Consider the following 14,043-nt stretch of genomic DNA (forward strand, 5'->3'; position numbering starts at 1 on the left):
GCGCTGACCCGCTCTCCCTGCGCAGGCGCCGCTGTAGCCCACAGGCGCCCCCTCTCGGCCGGAAGCAGCGCGCAGACCCACCCTCCCTGCGCAGGCGCGCCTGGGGCCCGCAGGCGCCCCCTCTCGGCCGGAAGCGGCTTGTGGGAGGCGGGGCCGCGGAGGAACGGGAGGGGAGAGTGGGTGGGCGTGGGACTCTACCTCCGGTTCCTTCTCCCCGGCTTTGCCCCACTCAGGGGCTGTGATCGCCCCATAAAAGTGCGAATGCCTCAGTTTCCTCCTCCTGTCTCAGGCCAGGCAGAGGCCTGTCCCCTCATCCCTAGCTTAGATCCCGGTGCCTTCACCAGATGCCCGTTTTCCTCTCACTAGGTTGGGTCTTTCCACCCTGAAGCTCGGCTGTCATCCCAGGGCATATTTAGTCCCAGGGATACCTCTGCTTAAGATCCTGCTCTCCTGCCTTAGAAAGGGATACCTTTCTTAATCTGATTATTGGATAAACCAAATTGTCCCTTTACTAACTCTTAAGAGCATAGGGTTGGGAAAGTGCAGTTGCCTTTCAGAGAGAAAAGAGAAAACTTTTGCAAAGGGACATTTAGCAGATTTGAATGCAGTATAAGGTGTTGAGGTCATGTCTTGGGTCAATTTGAAAGCGTCTTGAAGAAAGATTTGTATCATACTTTGATTTTATAATGTTCAGGCCTTTACAATGAAATATGCTGGTTGCTGATTGAAGCCAAAGTTATCAAAGAATCTCACTGATAACGAGATTATCTGAAGGATTTGGGAACAGATTATCTGTTTCCCCACCCCCATCCTCAATCCTTCCACTTTGCAGAAACTTTAAAGCCTCACTCCCAATGCCTTCTCAGAGCTAGATGTGCTAAGACATTCTTGATCTTATTCCACCATCATGGACTTCTGAGATGAGGGTGTGACATAGCTATCATATTATCTATAATATGAAATATAATTGGCTTTTGTCCCTGGTTCCTGTCACAGCCTCTAAAACCCTTGAATTTCCTGAATAAGCCCCTTTGACAACACCTGAGTTTATAATAAGGAGGTGATTTAGGATGGGGGCCCTAGATAATCTGAGAATGGGGCGGTCACCAGAGAGGCCAAGTGATTGGAGGATCAGAACTTTTACCCCTACCCTCCAACCTCCAGGAAACGCAGAGGGGAGGTGCTGGACATCAAGCTCTACAGACACTGAACAACAAGAGTTGATGGGCTTCAGGGTTGCTGAACATGTGGAGATGCCAGGAGGGTGTCTTGCCCAGAGAAGGCATGGAAGTTCTGCACCCCAACACCTTGCCCTATCCATCTCTTCATCCGGCTGTTCATTTGTATCCTTTGTACTAGCCTTTATAATAAACTGGTAAATGTTTCCTTGAGGTCTGTGAGCCTTCTCAGCAAATTAATCAGACCCAAGGTCTGATTGTTTTTGTTTTGGTAGATACGGGGCTTTGCCATGTTGTCCAAGCTGGTCTCAAACTCCTAGGGTGGAGCAGTCCTCCCACTTTGGCCTCTTAAGGTGCTGGAAGTGCTGGGATTACAGGCGTGAGCCACCTCAGCTGGCCCTCTTTATCTTTTAACATCTTCCCCTCAAATTCCCTATTCCAACCTACTTGTGGCTCCCTTTCCTTGCCTCTGAGCCTTTCTTTGCACAAGTGCTTTCTTCCTGGAACTCCCTTTCTCTTCTCTGTTTCTCCAACCTAGCTAATTCCTCCTTTCTCCTGGAAGCCTTCTCTGACATCCTTTTTACCCCTCCCCGCAAATTGGTTAGGCACCCTTCTGGTTTCCCACGGTACAGTAATATTGATGATACTGTTTCAGGAGGAACTGACCACCCAACCTCCAGCTCTGGCTTACCTACTCCCTTCTATCAGAGAGACACAGTAACAAAGGAAGTCCATGTTGTTATCCTTCAGCAACTAAGCAGGAATCGTTTAAAAATAGCGTAGGTCAGGGAAAGCTGCCAGGACCTGGGGGGACTTTGATCCAGCCTCTCCATCTGATAGAGTTGCAGTAAGATATCAATTCTCCCACCATGCTGTATCATACAGTAGTCCCCAGTGGAGGCCTGAAACCAGAGATCGTACGGATTCCTACATATACTGTGTTCCCTACATAGACTGTGTTTTTTCGATCTGGTAACTGAGATGGCTGCTAAGTGAGTAATGGGTGGATAGTGTAGACGGTGTGGATACTCTGGACAAAGGGATGATTCATGTCTCAGGTGGGAAGGAGTGAGATGGCACAAGATTTCATTATGCCACCCATAATGGCACACAATTTAAAACTTACGAATAGTTTATTTTGAAATTTTCATTATATATATATATATATATTTTTTTTTTTTTTTTTGAGAGAGTTTCACTCTTGTTACCCAGGCTGGAGTGCAATGGCGCGATCTCGGCTCACTGCAACCTCCGCCTCCTGGGTTCAAGCAATTCTCCTGCCTCAGTCTCCTGAGTAGCTGGGATTACAGGCATGCGCCACTATGCCCAGCTAATTTTTTTTGTATTTTTAGTAGAGACGGGGTTTCACCATGTTGACCAGGATGGTCTCGATGTCTTGACCTCGTGATCCACCCGCCTCGGCCTTCCAAAGTGCTGGGATTACAGGCTTGAGCCAACACGCCCGGCCCATTTAATATTTTTTCACATAAGTTGACTTTGGATAACTGCAACTGTGGAAAGTGAAAGTATTATTAAGCCTGAACTACTTACTGTATAGGGAATTGCATTTTATGTGGGATTGTTAACTTTGGCACCGAGACAAAATTAGTTTATATTCCGAATTCCCCTTGAATAGCTCTTAAATTATTCACAAAGTTTTGTATTGCAACCCTAAATCACTTTCTCTATCTCTTAATATTCACTGTTGCTCTGTGGTTCCCTTTTCATTGTCTTTTTTAAGATTTAGACCAAATGGTAAGTTTGTTCTTGCCTGGTCACCTGATAATGTATTTTACTTCTTCGTCAGTGATTGGGCAACCCTTAAAAACATTTCCAGATCATTACTCAGGGCTCTCCCTGCCCTGCAGTTTCAAGCTTGATTGTGTCTGTTGCAAGTTTGTTGCATTGTAGTGTCTGTTGCTTGTTTGTTGCATTGCACAAGCTTGTGTCTGTTACCTGTTTGTTGCATTGCACAGTGTCTGTTACTTGTTTGTTGCATTGCACAGTTGAATTCATGGATTAATAGCAGTACTCCCATGGGATTGTTTATTCCCTGTTACATCCCACAGTGGGGTGATGTGGAAGGCTGAGTGGGATCTGTGAGGTGAAAAGGAAACAGGGGCAGAGAGGGAGCACACACCAAAGCTGGAGGTATGAAAGTGCTTATGATGGAGAGCCGATCAAAAGCTCAGTGTGGTTGGAGTAGAAACAATGTTGGGAAGGTGGGCAGAGTGGGCTGTTAGGGACCTTGTAGGCCACTTTACTCAATCTGTTGAAGACACAGTTTCTTTTTCTATTGTAATGTGGATAGCAGCTGCCTCCAGGGCTGTAATAAAAATGAAAAAAAAAAAAAGGCAATGCTGTGAATGCATTAAGTCCAGGCTTGACACAGAGTTGCCAAATGAATGTGTTTTCTTTACTACTTTCCTTCTTAGAGTTTTGACTTTATGCTATAAGCAGGGGCAGTGTTCAAAATATTTGACCACTAGTACAACCCAGGTACCACCCAGTCAAAGTAGATGTGGGCCATAAACAATCAGCCTTGGAGTGTAGGTGGGTATCTGCTGCCAATTGCTCCTGCCTGACAGCAATAAAGAGACATCAGAGATGGCACATTTGAGTGCTGTCAGATGTGTTAGAAAAATGGCTTTGAGTGTTCCAGTAGACACTTCTTGTAGAATTTTTTCTTGTAGAACAATTTTTTCTTGTAGCACAATTCTTGTAGAATTTTTTTTTTTTTTTTTAAGACAAGGTATGCCTCTGTCACCCAGGCTGGAGGGCAGTTGTGCAATCCACGATCATAGCTCACTGTAACCTCAACCTCCTGGCCTCAAGCTGTCCTCCGTCTGGCCCTCCCAAAGTGCTGGGATTACAGGCATGAGCTGCCACACCCTCTTTTAGAATTTGTTTAGCAGGTTTTCTGGCTTTTACCAGAAAACTTTTCATGAACAAAGAAAAAGGGCTCTGGCTACAGAGCAGGGAGTTCATACTGGCGTAGGAAGCACTGGCAGGGAGAGGCCTGTTTGAAGGCTGGACATTACCTAAGGACCCTGATGAAGAACATCTGGCATTTGTACCATTCAGTCTGAAAAGTCTGTGAAGTTCCCAACTCATCTATTAATACCTGAGAGACTTCTTTTTGGGGATCAAGTGCTCTCAACTAGAATGAAGTACTGAAGCAGTCATATCCAGCCGGGCACAGTGGCCTCACGCCTGTAATCCCAGCACTTTGGAGGTCAAGGAGGGCATATCTCTAGAACCCAGGAGTTTGAGACCAGCAACATGGTGAAACCCTGTCTCTCCAAAAAATGCAAAAATTAGCCAGGCATGGTGGTGCATGCCTGTAGTCCCAGCTACTCAGAAGGCTGAGGTGGGAGGCTCACTTGAGCCCAGGAGGTTGAAGCTGCAGTGAGCTGAGATTGTGCCACTGCACTCCAGCCTAGTCAACACAGTGAGACAAAAAAAAAAAAAAAAGAAAGAAAGAAAAGAAAAAGAAAGCAAAAATCCAGCAACCTAGGGAAAGGGTAGGCCCTTGATATTTATTGTCTAGGATTTTCTCCACATCTCGTTTGTAATAATCTACCTCATACCCAAAGAAGCTAATTTTACTTCTATCTGTGGATTTTTTATCATGTGGCTGGCCTCATGCTCCTCGAAAGAAACCTGAGCAGAAGGGAAGGGAAGTAACATGCGAAGTGGTTTATGAGTTATCTCTTTTGACCTCATTCAATCTTGAGGGTTAGGTATGTGGAAACTGAGGCTTTGGTCATTGACTGATTCCTCAACAAGTAGTGGGAGGCTTCTAGTCTATGACTATCTCGTTGGGAAGTCTGTGCTCTTTTCTCTGCCTCTCTGCGAATGTGGAATCCTTCTCCTCTTCAGTTTAAGCTTCCAGGACACTTAACATTTCCCACTCACTCCTCCAGTCACCAGACCCATGTTCAAGAAAAACAACTTGTAAGGTATGTTTTTATTTTACAAAAAAAAAAAAGTGACATGCAATACCCGTCCCCTAACAAACTATTAACGCTTGGAATACAAAGTAAAAAGGAAATCCAACCAGTCCTGAAGAGACAAAAATTCAATTTCACAAAGATGAAAAAATCTATTACAAAGTCTCTGTTGTATAAATATAGTCAGTCTTATCTTTAACGTAGTGAGACAAAAAAAGTTTGTTGGCATAAAAAAAAAAAAAAAATCCCTGCTGCTTAAATACACCACAATCTTCATTTATATTCCCAGCCAGATACAGGTGATGACTATGGGATGCGAGTTACTGCGTGTTCCAGGACTCAGGGTAACCAAATGAGATTTAAACATTTTATCACACTCCCTCTAGCAACAGCCTGGACAGACCACTCTAGCCTTGGGTCAAGGACTAATGCCTTTGTTCAGAGAAAATTGAACATGTAGGCCAGATGCAGTGGCTCATGCCTGTAATCCCAGCACTTTGGGAGGCCGAGGTGGGTGGATCACTTGAGCCCAGGAGTTCGAGACCAGCATGGCCAACATGGTGAAACCCTGTCTCTATTAAAACCACAAAAATTAGTTGGGCATGGTGGCGCACACTTGTAATTTCAGCTACTGGGGAGGCTGAGAAGGGAGGATCACTTGAACCCAGGACAGGGAGGCTGCAGTGAGCTGAGATCATGCCACTGCACTCCAGCCTGGGCCACAGAGCAAGACTCTGTCTCAAAAAAAAAAAAAAAAAAAAAGAAAAGGAAATTAAACATGTCTTTATTCTCAAATGGGTGCACAACTCTGTGAGTATGCCAAGAGCCATTGAATCCTATGTTTTAAAGTTGAATCGTTTGATATGTGAATTAGATCTCAATAAAGTTGTTAAAAATATATGACATGTCCAACTTGCTAGGGGAGCAACAGGTGACCCCGGTAACATAACTCAGGAGTTCCTGACAGGTCACAGGGCAGACCTGCAGAAGTCAGCACAGTAAGGGGTAGTAAAAAGGAGCTCCTTGCCGGGTGTGGTGGCTCAAACTCATAATCCCAGCACTTTGGAAGGCTGAGGCGGGCAGATGACCTGAGGTCAGGAGTTCGAGACTAGCCTGACCAGCATGGTGAAATGCCATCTCTACTAAAAATACAAAAATTAGCCAGGTGTGGTGGCGGGCACCTGCAGTCCCAACTACTCGGGAGGCTGAGGCAGGAGAATCGCTCGAACTCAGGAGGTGGAGGTTGCGGTGAGCCAAGATTGCATCATTGCACCACAGCTTGGCTGACAAGAGTGAAACTGTCAAAAAAAAAAAATGAGCTACTTAAAGTATTATGGCTAAAATTAGTGGAGTTAGAATAAAGAAGTCAAAGGCATATGTACTTTTTCCTACTGTTTCCAGAATAGTCTAAGGGCTGTTTGTGGCCTTTGTCACAAAAGAAAGCTATTCAGTGAGATGGCACATGTCCGGGAATTGCTGAGGCTACAGCAGATTTTAGGCTGGAGCTCAGGAGCCGCATATCTGCATCCACACAGCGGGAATTCCAGCGTGGACACAGGTTCTGAGAGCCTGACTCCTACAAAAGGAGGGAGAATTTGGATACCCAAGGAAAAACTGGATTTATTAGACCAAAGGGACTCCCTGCCATCACCAACACTGTTGATGGCCAGAGGCCACAGCATGGCTCTTATTCTCATTGACTCTTAGAAAGCCATCGCCAGGGCAGCAGTGGCTAATCAGATGAGCAACCCATTTTGTGGCAGACAAATCACTTGCAGATGCCATCCCCTTTCTGTATCTACCATCTGGTCACCAAATGGCCACTGGAGAAAGGGCACAGGCACAAATCATGGGCAACTGGGGCTTGACCAAAGGAAGGTCACCCTATCCTAATAGTGATGGAGGCAGAATTACCAGTAGAACAAAAAAGAAAGTAATTTAAAGTCTTGCTCTTGTTTTACCCATTCTAGGTACTTAAAAGTTCATTGATAATAGTTGGCACAAAATTGAGGAAAAATGGGCATAGCAGACACCCACTCTACTCACCTTTCAGAAGAGATGTTGCCAGAAATGGAAACAGAAGTCTCTTTAGTTTTTTAGCACAAAAAGCAAATGAGAATGAAAAAAAAAAAGAGAGAAAGATAAGGGCTTGAAAGTGAGGAGTATCCCAGCTTGATGAACACCTTGTTTATTTTTTAATTTTTTAGAGACAGGGTCTCACTATGTTGCCCAGGCTGGTCTTGAACTCCTGAGCTCAAGCGACCATCCTGCCTTGGGATTCCAGGTGTGAGCCACCATGCTGGGCCCAGTGAGCATCTTTAAACTCTCCTAGCCTTCCTTCCTTGAAGACTGGTCTGATTCTGCTGCTGGGGTATGGGCCTGGGATTTAGTTCCATTTTCGGCCAGCCTAGACATTTATTCTGTGCCTGAGCAGATGGGTTAAGCTTAGAAGCAGACATCACGGCCACCTCAGGCCCCTGCCCTTGTGGGCTGGATCCCCTAAAAGTGCTCCATTAAAATCTTGGCCTCCTCGTGCTCTTTTCAAATAAGAGACCCCTGTTCCATAATATGACCTAAACTTCTAGGATGGAGGCACTCAAGGATGGGGAATTTTCCTCACTGACAGGTGTTTGCCATCTCTGTGAGTAAATCCAATAGAGGATAAAGCTGGAACATCTGGGTTTGGGGCTGACCTGGATTCTTTTCAGGGTCATAGAGTGATAGTGGGAGGTTTAAAATAAATAGGAAAGATGCTTCCACCAAGGCTTTGGGCATTTTCTTGATGAACTTTTTTCGTTGGCTTTAATGAGTATATTTATCATTTACTTAAAGCAATGAATGAGCTACCTGATTTAAAAAACAAATAAAAGGCTGAGTGCAGTGGCTTATGCCTGCAGTCCCAGTGCTTTGGGAGGCTGAGGCAGACAGACTACTTGAGCCCAGGAGTTGGAGATCAACCTGGGCAACATGATGAAATCCTGTCTCTACAAAAAATATAAAAATTAGTGGGCCTGGTGGTGCACACTTGTAGTCCTAGCTACTTGGGAGGTTGAGGTGGGAGGATAACTTAAGCCCAAGAGATTTGAGGCTGCAGTGAACAGTGATTGCACCACTGCTCTCCAGCCTAGGTGACAGAGAGACCGTTTCAAAAACAAAACGGTTCCTTGTTGCCTCTCTTTGTGCTTTTCAAGCCTTTTCTTCCCCAAGCCTTACTCACCTTGCCCTCAGATTACCCATTTTACTCCCTTTGAGCTGATTATCCAGGAGAAATGGATCCAGGCTGCTGTGAAGATTGTCCACTGGGGAACCCCTGATACCCTCCTCACCCAGCTTCTCTCCTAAAGAGATCATGAGCTCTGGGCATGTGAAAAAATCTCCAAGCTGTTTCTGCCCTTAAGTTAGAGTACAGAGGAAGTAGTTTCTATACTTAAGAAGACAGAAATATTTTCATTCCAGGGCTATAGGAATTATGAGCAGAGGAAGCTATGGCTCTGGCGGATGGGCCGTTTTGGGAAACAAGATACAAACAAGGGCATATTTACAAACAAAGTGTGGGTATATTTGGCAGGTTTGAGGCAAGCAGAAAGGAGAGCTTGGGTACTCTATAAAAAAAAAGATCTGAATTTCAAACATCTTCTGATAAGGCCACAGTGAAGAGATTTCCAGAAGTGGGTGTTGCAGGACGCTGGCACCCAAATCGCCGCAGGCTTGCAAAGGTGCTGTGCAAGGTGAGGAGGCAGGCGAGGCAGGCGATGCCTTTCACAGGTCCATGTCCGGGCCTCCTGAGGATGTCTTCAGTGGCACTGAGTCAAATCCATCAGGAGTCCTCTGAAAGAGAGATGGTGACAGGAGCTGGCTGCTGCACAGGGGCAAGTTTGGGGACAAAGGGGAGAAATGGAGAATAGGTGACAGAAGGAACCCTTCTGAAATTCCTGTTTCAGTGGCTTTGTGGAAACACGGAAATGAGATACCCTCTATTCTGCTTGCTCCCTTCAGGGTCGGTTGGAGAATAAAAAATACTTTTTCTTTTAAAAAAATGTTTTTGGCCAGACACGGCGGCTCACACCTGTAATCCCAACACTTTGGAAGGCCAAAGTGTGCAGATCACCTGAGGTCAGGGGTTCAAGACCAGCCTGGCCAACATGGTGAAACCCCATGTCTACTGAAAATACCAACAAAAAAAATTAGCCAGGCGTGATGGCCTGCACCTGTAATCCCAGCTTCTAGGGAGGCTGAGGCAGGAGAAACACTTGAACCTGGGAGGCAGAGGATGCAGGGAGCTGAGATGGTGCCACTGCACTCCAGCCTGGGAGACAGAGCAAAACTCTGTCTAAATAAATAAACAAACAAACAAATACAAATTTAGAGACAGGCTCTCACTTTGTTGCCCAGGCTGGAGTGCAGTGGTACAGTCATAGCTCACTGCAGCCTCCAACTCCTGGGCTCAAGTGATCCTTCCACCTCAGCCTTCCAAGTCACTGAAGCTACAGGCATGCTCCAACACATCCAGCTAATTGTTTTTATTTTTTGTAGAGATAGGCTCTCGATATGTTGCCTAGGCTGATCTTGAACTCCTGGCCTCAAGAGATCCTCCAGTCTGGGTATCCCAAAGTGCTGGGATTACAGGCTTGAGTCAAAAATCTTTAAAATCCCCTGCTTTAGGCTGGGCGTGGTGGCTCACACCTGTAATCCCAGCACTTTGGGAGTCCAAGGCTGGCAGATCACGAGGTCAAGAGATCAAGATCATCCTGGCCAACATGGTGAAACTCCCGTATCTACTAAAAAAATACAAAAATTAGCTGGGCGTGGTGCCGTGCGCCTGTAGTCCCAGTTACTTGGGAGGCTGAGGCAGGAGAATTGCTTGAACCCAGGAGGTGGAGGTTACAGTGAGCCAAGATCGCACCACTGCACTCCAGCCTGGTGCCTGGCGACAGAGGAAAACTGTCTAAAAAAAAAAAAAAAAAAATCCCCTGCTTTGCACCTTTGCCGAATTCTAAAAGTCCCAGCTAGACTCAAAAGTCCCATGGTAAACTGTTCTCCCACTGGTTTAAAAAAAAAAAAAATCACAGTCTAAGGAGGCCAAGGGAGTCTCCCTAGCAGGTCAGCACAAAGGAAACAAGACTCAGCAATCTAAACACCCAAGTGGTGTCCTTTCTTCACCACCTGCCAATACCCTCCTTCCTCCTACCGCCCTCCCCACCCACTTCTATTGGGATGAACTGGTTCAGAGCAGTAGTCAGGTACAGGCACTGGCAGAGTGGGGCTGCAGAGGGCTGTGGCCCTGGAGGAGGTGATTGGATGATCTCTGCTGGCCCCACACCCAGTGACAGTGTTGTCTGTATTGCATTTATGAGCTTCATACTCACTCACCCACCCACACAGAGCCAACCCTCCTAGCTCAGAATCGCTCAGTGGGGAACAGCTGAGATTTAACTATGACCCAGCTCCCAAAGGACTGGGCCCAGACACCTGGAGGACAGCGCCCTCCACTGGTCAAAGGAGAGCCTGACTTCTATCAGAAGTTGATCCTAGAGATAACCTTTTCCCCCTTTCAGTGAAAATAAAAAAAGGGGTGGGGGATGATTCTTACAACATGGATGGTTCAGTACTCCTTCTGAAATTGTAAAGGCCGAAACAGTTCACTAACTGGAGTGCGTGTTGGAAGAGAAGGAGACTGATCAAGAGCAGCCTTGGGCCCCAGGGAAAAGAAACACAGAAAGCAGAAGGCAAGATTTTCAGAGTGGGGAAATAGAGTCATATGGGGTGTGGGGAGCAGGGTGCCCTGAACAGTACAGGACCATTCAGTGTCTGAAGAGCAGTGTCTCCTCCAGCTCTCCAGGCTGACCTCAGTGCACTGGCCAGGCCCCCTACCTTGGAGGTAAATGATTTGATCTTCCCAAAGAGTGACTTCTTGCTGGTAAAGATGAGGTCGTCTTCCACATCCTCACCTTCCATGATGGCACAGCTGTCAGCTGCTGGCAGGTCACAGTCCTTGAGGGTAGCATTCATTACCAGCTTGGAATACTTGTACTCTAATCTATAGAACAGGAAGATGGGAAAGACAAGATCCCATTATGTGGGAATAAGGAGGAAAGAGGTAGAGAGATTGGGCTGCGAGCAGGTCCTACTCCCATGCCATGGGTGAGGAGGCTGAAGCATGGCAAAATGGTGTCTGGGCTGGGGGACCAGAAGGAATTTGGTTCCCAGTTCAGTGATCTTTCTTCCTTAAGGCTGTCTGTTTCTGTGATCTTAAAGCTTGATAGAAATATTGACATCATAATGTCATTCTCTGTATTGTTAATAATAACAACGCATTAAGGATACCCTTTGCTTTTGAGAATCTAACATCCATTTATAGACTGCCACCATGGTACCATCCCTGTTCAGGAGTCAGGATGCCCAAAGCATACACTGAGTAAGTGGCTCAACAAGCCTCTGACCAGAGTCACAGAGTCTGTAGCCAACTCCAGAGAAAAACCCCATTAGTTGATACTCTCAGATGTTCTCCCTGATCAATAATCCAACCCTGTCCATCCCCGAACTCCAATACCCCATCATGTACTTTTGATTCTTTTTCCAAAAGTAGCAGGTCAAGACGGTGAGCAGGATGGCAGTACAGGTGCCTGCAGAGATGCCCACTTTCAGCCAGAAATCTATGGTTTTGCAGATGGTGACTCTCTGCTCAGGCAGAGAGATGCCACCAGAGCATAGCTTGGGTTCTCGCCACACGTAAGTAGTCTTCTGTTGGGGAGAAAAATAAGGAACTCAGCTCTCCCATTCCCTTCTCTCGTGGGAGTGCCTGGTCAGAGGGAAACCCACCTGGATCCCAGCCACACAGCTGCTGATGATAGCGTGGTAGTCAGCCACTGAGCAGAGTGGGCAAGCAGCCGTGCTCTCCCACAGGAAATGGAAGTTGCAGCCATCACAGGTCCCATCCGAGCACGTTCTAGCAAAGCAGAAAGGAAACCTAAGCTCTCACTCACTGGACCGGTGGGGAAGATCTGGTTGGAGGCCTGTTGTCTCACAGCTTGCCTGATTTATCCTCTCCCTGCCCAAACTGTCAGCCCTACCAGGATCTTTCCAACTAGTCCTTAACACAGGTTTTGATCTCTGATTTCATGGATGATAAGAGGCCTTCCCGGCCTCCAGTGGACTCCCCACCTTCTGCTGGTTTATGTCTTTGCTGACATCACATGGGAGCTATTGAAGGTGTCTGAGCTCTAGCATGGCTGTCCCATGAACCCCTCCGAGGATCCCGTCCTCCTCACGGACTTGCAACATTTTGCAATAGCCACTTTGACACAGCTTCCTGGGGGTGGGATTGGAGTGGAGGTGGGGTTCAGGAAGGAACTTCCGGTCATGGATACCTGCTATGTACTTTACTGTGGTGTTTACAACAGCAAGAGCAGGGATTTGACACTCAGACACCACCACTGGGTCAAGACGCCCTGCTCTGCTCCCCATCTCCCCAGTCAACTGTTTAGGTGCGGCATTTCCAAAACATCTTCCTCAAGATGGTAGTGCCCGTCAAGATGTTAGTTGCTGTTATATGGGGAGGAGAGGGGTGTCCTGTGGTCATATTCATTTGGAAGTTTTTTATTTAGTTCACTCAGCTATTAAACTCAGAACTGGGTATTCTAGTTGCAGAGAGATTCCTAGGATCCCTAAACCTTGACTAATCCTCATAATGGCGGAGATCATGAAACGTCCTAAAGTCTCCTTGTCTCATTTAATCCTCAAAACAACTCCCTCAGGGAATTTAGCATTATACCCATTTTGTACGGATAAGGAAAAAAGAGATCTAAAGAAGGTAGGAAACATATCCTGATAACATAGCTAGTAAGTGGAGGAGATGATTCAATCTGGCTCTCAGCCGAGCTGGTGGTTACTGTGCTACGCAGCTGCCACCGTAATGGTCCAGGAATATGAGGGTAGCTTTCACTCTTCCTTCTGCCCCATTCTTGCCATCTGAAGATTGAGGTTTTGGGGCCATGACTGTGCCCCTAAGAGCCCATAAATGCATCTCAAACTCTTTTTTGCTCTTTTTCAGTAATCTCTGGATCTCAGGATGAAATGACTTCAAGGAAGGGAGATTCTGGCCTTTGTTACACCCCTTTGCAGGGCTTACCCTGGCAGCAACAAACTTCCAGGGACAGTTTTCTGTGGACTGCATCTGACACGGATAGTGGTTGATCTCCCAGAACTGCAGGACTGGGTCACATCATTGGACCTGCAGAGAAAGCCAGCCCCCATAGGGGAATGAGTCACTCAGCTGTGTTATTGGACAGCCACCAGGTGAAATCAGCATGGAGTGATTCCCTAGCTGGGGAAGTCAGGACCTGGGCTTTAGCCTAGCACACGGGGAGTGCACAGGCCTTGGTGTATATGTGGAAGGGTGAGGATCAATGCAGTCAAGGGAGAAATGCCCTGGTTTCAGAAAATCATGGCTAGCGTACACTGGAGTCTGCTTAGGCTGGAAGGGAAGTCCACTGCAGATCATCCAGTATTTCTCCTTGCCTCTAGGGCAGACCTGCTCCAGTAATACCCAAGAAGCTGGGATCGGGAACTCCCAGCCTTTAGCTATCATGACTGGACAGATCCGCTAGACCTTAGACACGTTCAGGCTTGATAAGCAGTAGGTGGCTAGAGAGGGAGGTATGCGGCAGAAATTATGGAGGAGTCCTAGGTTTCACCTGCATTAGCCTAGCCTCTCATCTTCACCTATAAAAGAAGATCACGTCCGGTATTCCCAAGGACTCCGGGTGGAAAAGTTCAGCTGGGGAGGTGATTCCATCCAGAGTCATATCTGTTGTCACCCCTGCCAAATTAGAGCTCCTAATTAGTTCCCACTAGTAGCATTAGCTGGCAACCACTTCAATTCTTCCAAAACCTATCAACATGCAACCTCACTT

The 14,043-nt window shown here is 46.7% G+C and overlaps 1 protein-coding gene and 1 non-coding gene across 4 annotated transcripts in view; one reads left to right on the forward strand and one right to left on the reverse strand.

The window, feature by feature from the left end:
- The first annotated feature begins 4,058 nt into the window (after positions 1-4,058).
- On the forward strand, positions 4,059-4,121 carry LOC135273503 (U7 small nuclear RNA). The gene has a single exon (XR_010341293.1). It is a non-coding gene; the product is annotated as a U7 small nuclear RNA (small nuclear RNA).
- A 1,006-nt stretch (positions 4,122-5,127) lies between these two features.
- ELAPOR1 (endosome-lysosome associated apoptosis and autophagy regulator 1) overlaps positions 5,128-14,043 on the reverse strand; it is an 87,030-nt gene continuing 78,114 nt past the window's right edge. For 2 of the 3 annotated variants that reach the window (XM_012468043.2, XM_064372737.1), the window contains 6 exons: positions 13,853-13,949; positions 13,260-13,361; positions 11,951-12,077; positions 11,694-11,872; positions 11,003-11,168; positions 5,128-8,959 (listed from right to left, as the gene is read on the reverse strand). In XM_012468043.2, coding sequence (XP_012323466.2) covers positions 8,891-8,959; positions 11,003-11,168; positions 11,694-11,872; positions 11,951-12,077; positions 13,260-13,361; positions 13,853-13,949 — 740 coding nt within the window. In that variant the 3' untranslated portion in view covers positions 5,128-8,890. The remainder of the gene's footprint in view (positions 8,960-11,002; positions 11,169-11,693; positions 11,873-11,950; positions 12,078-13,259; positions 13,362-13,852; positions 13,950-14,043) is intronic. The other variant, XM_012468045.2, reaches the window with a different exon arrangement.

This window comes from Aotus nancymaae, unplaced genomic scaffold (genome assembly GCF_030222135.1).
Source record: "Aotus nancymaae isolate 86718 unplaced genomic scaffold, 86718_ANA_hifiasm-v0.15.2.pri h1tg000007l, whole genome shotgun sequence".
Taxonomy (NCBI): domain Eukaryota; kingdom Metazoa; phylum Chordata; class Mammalia; order Primates; family Aotidae; genus Aotus; species Aotus nancymaae.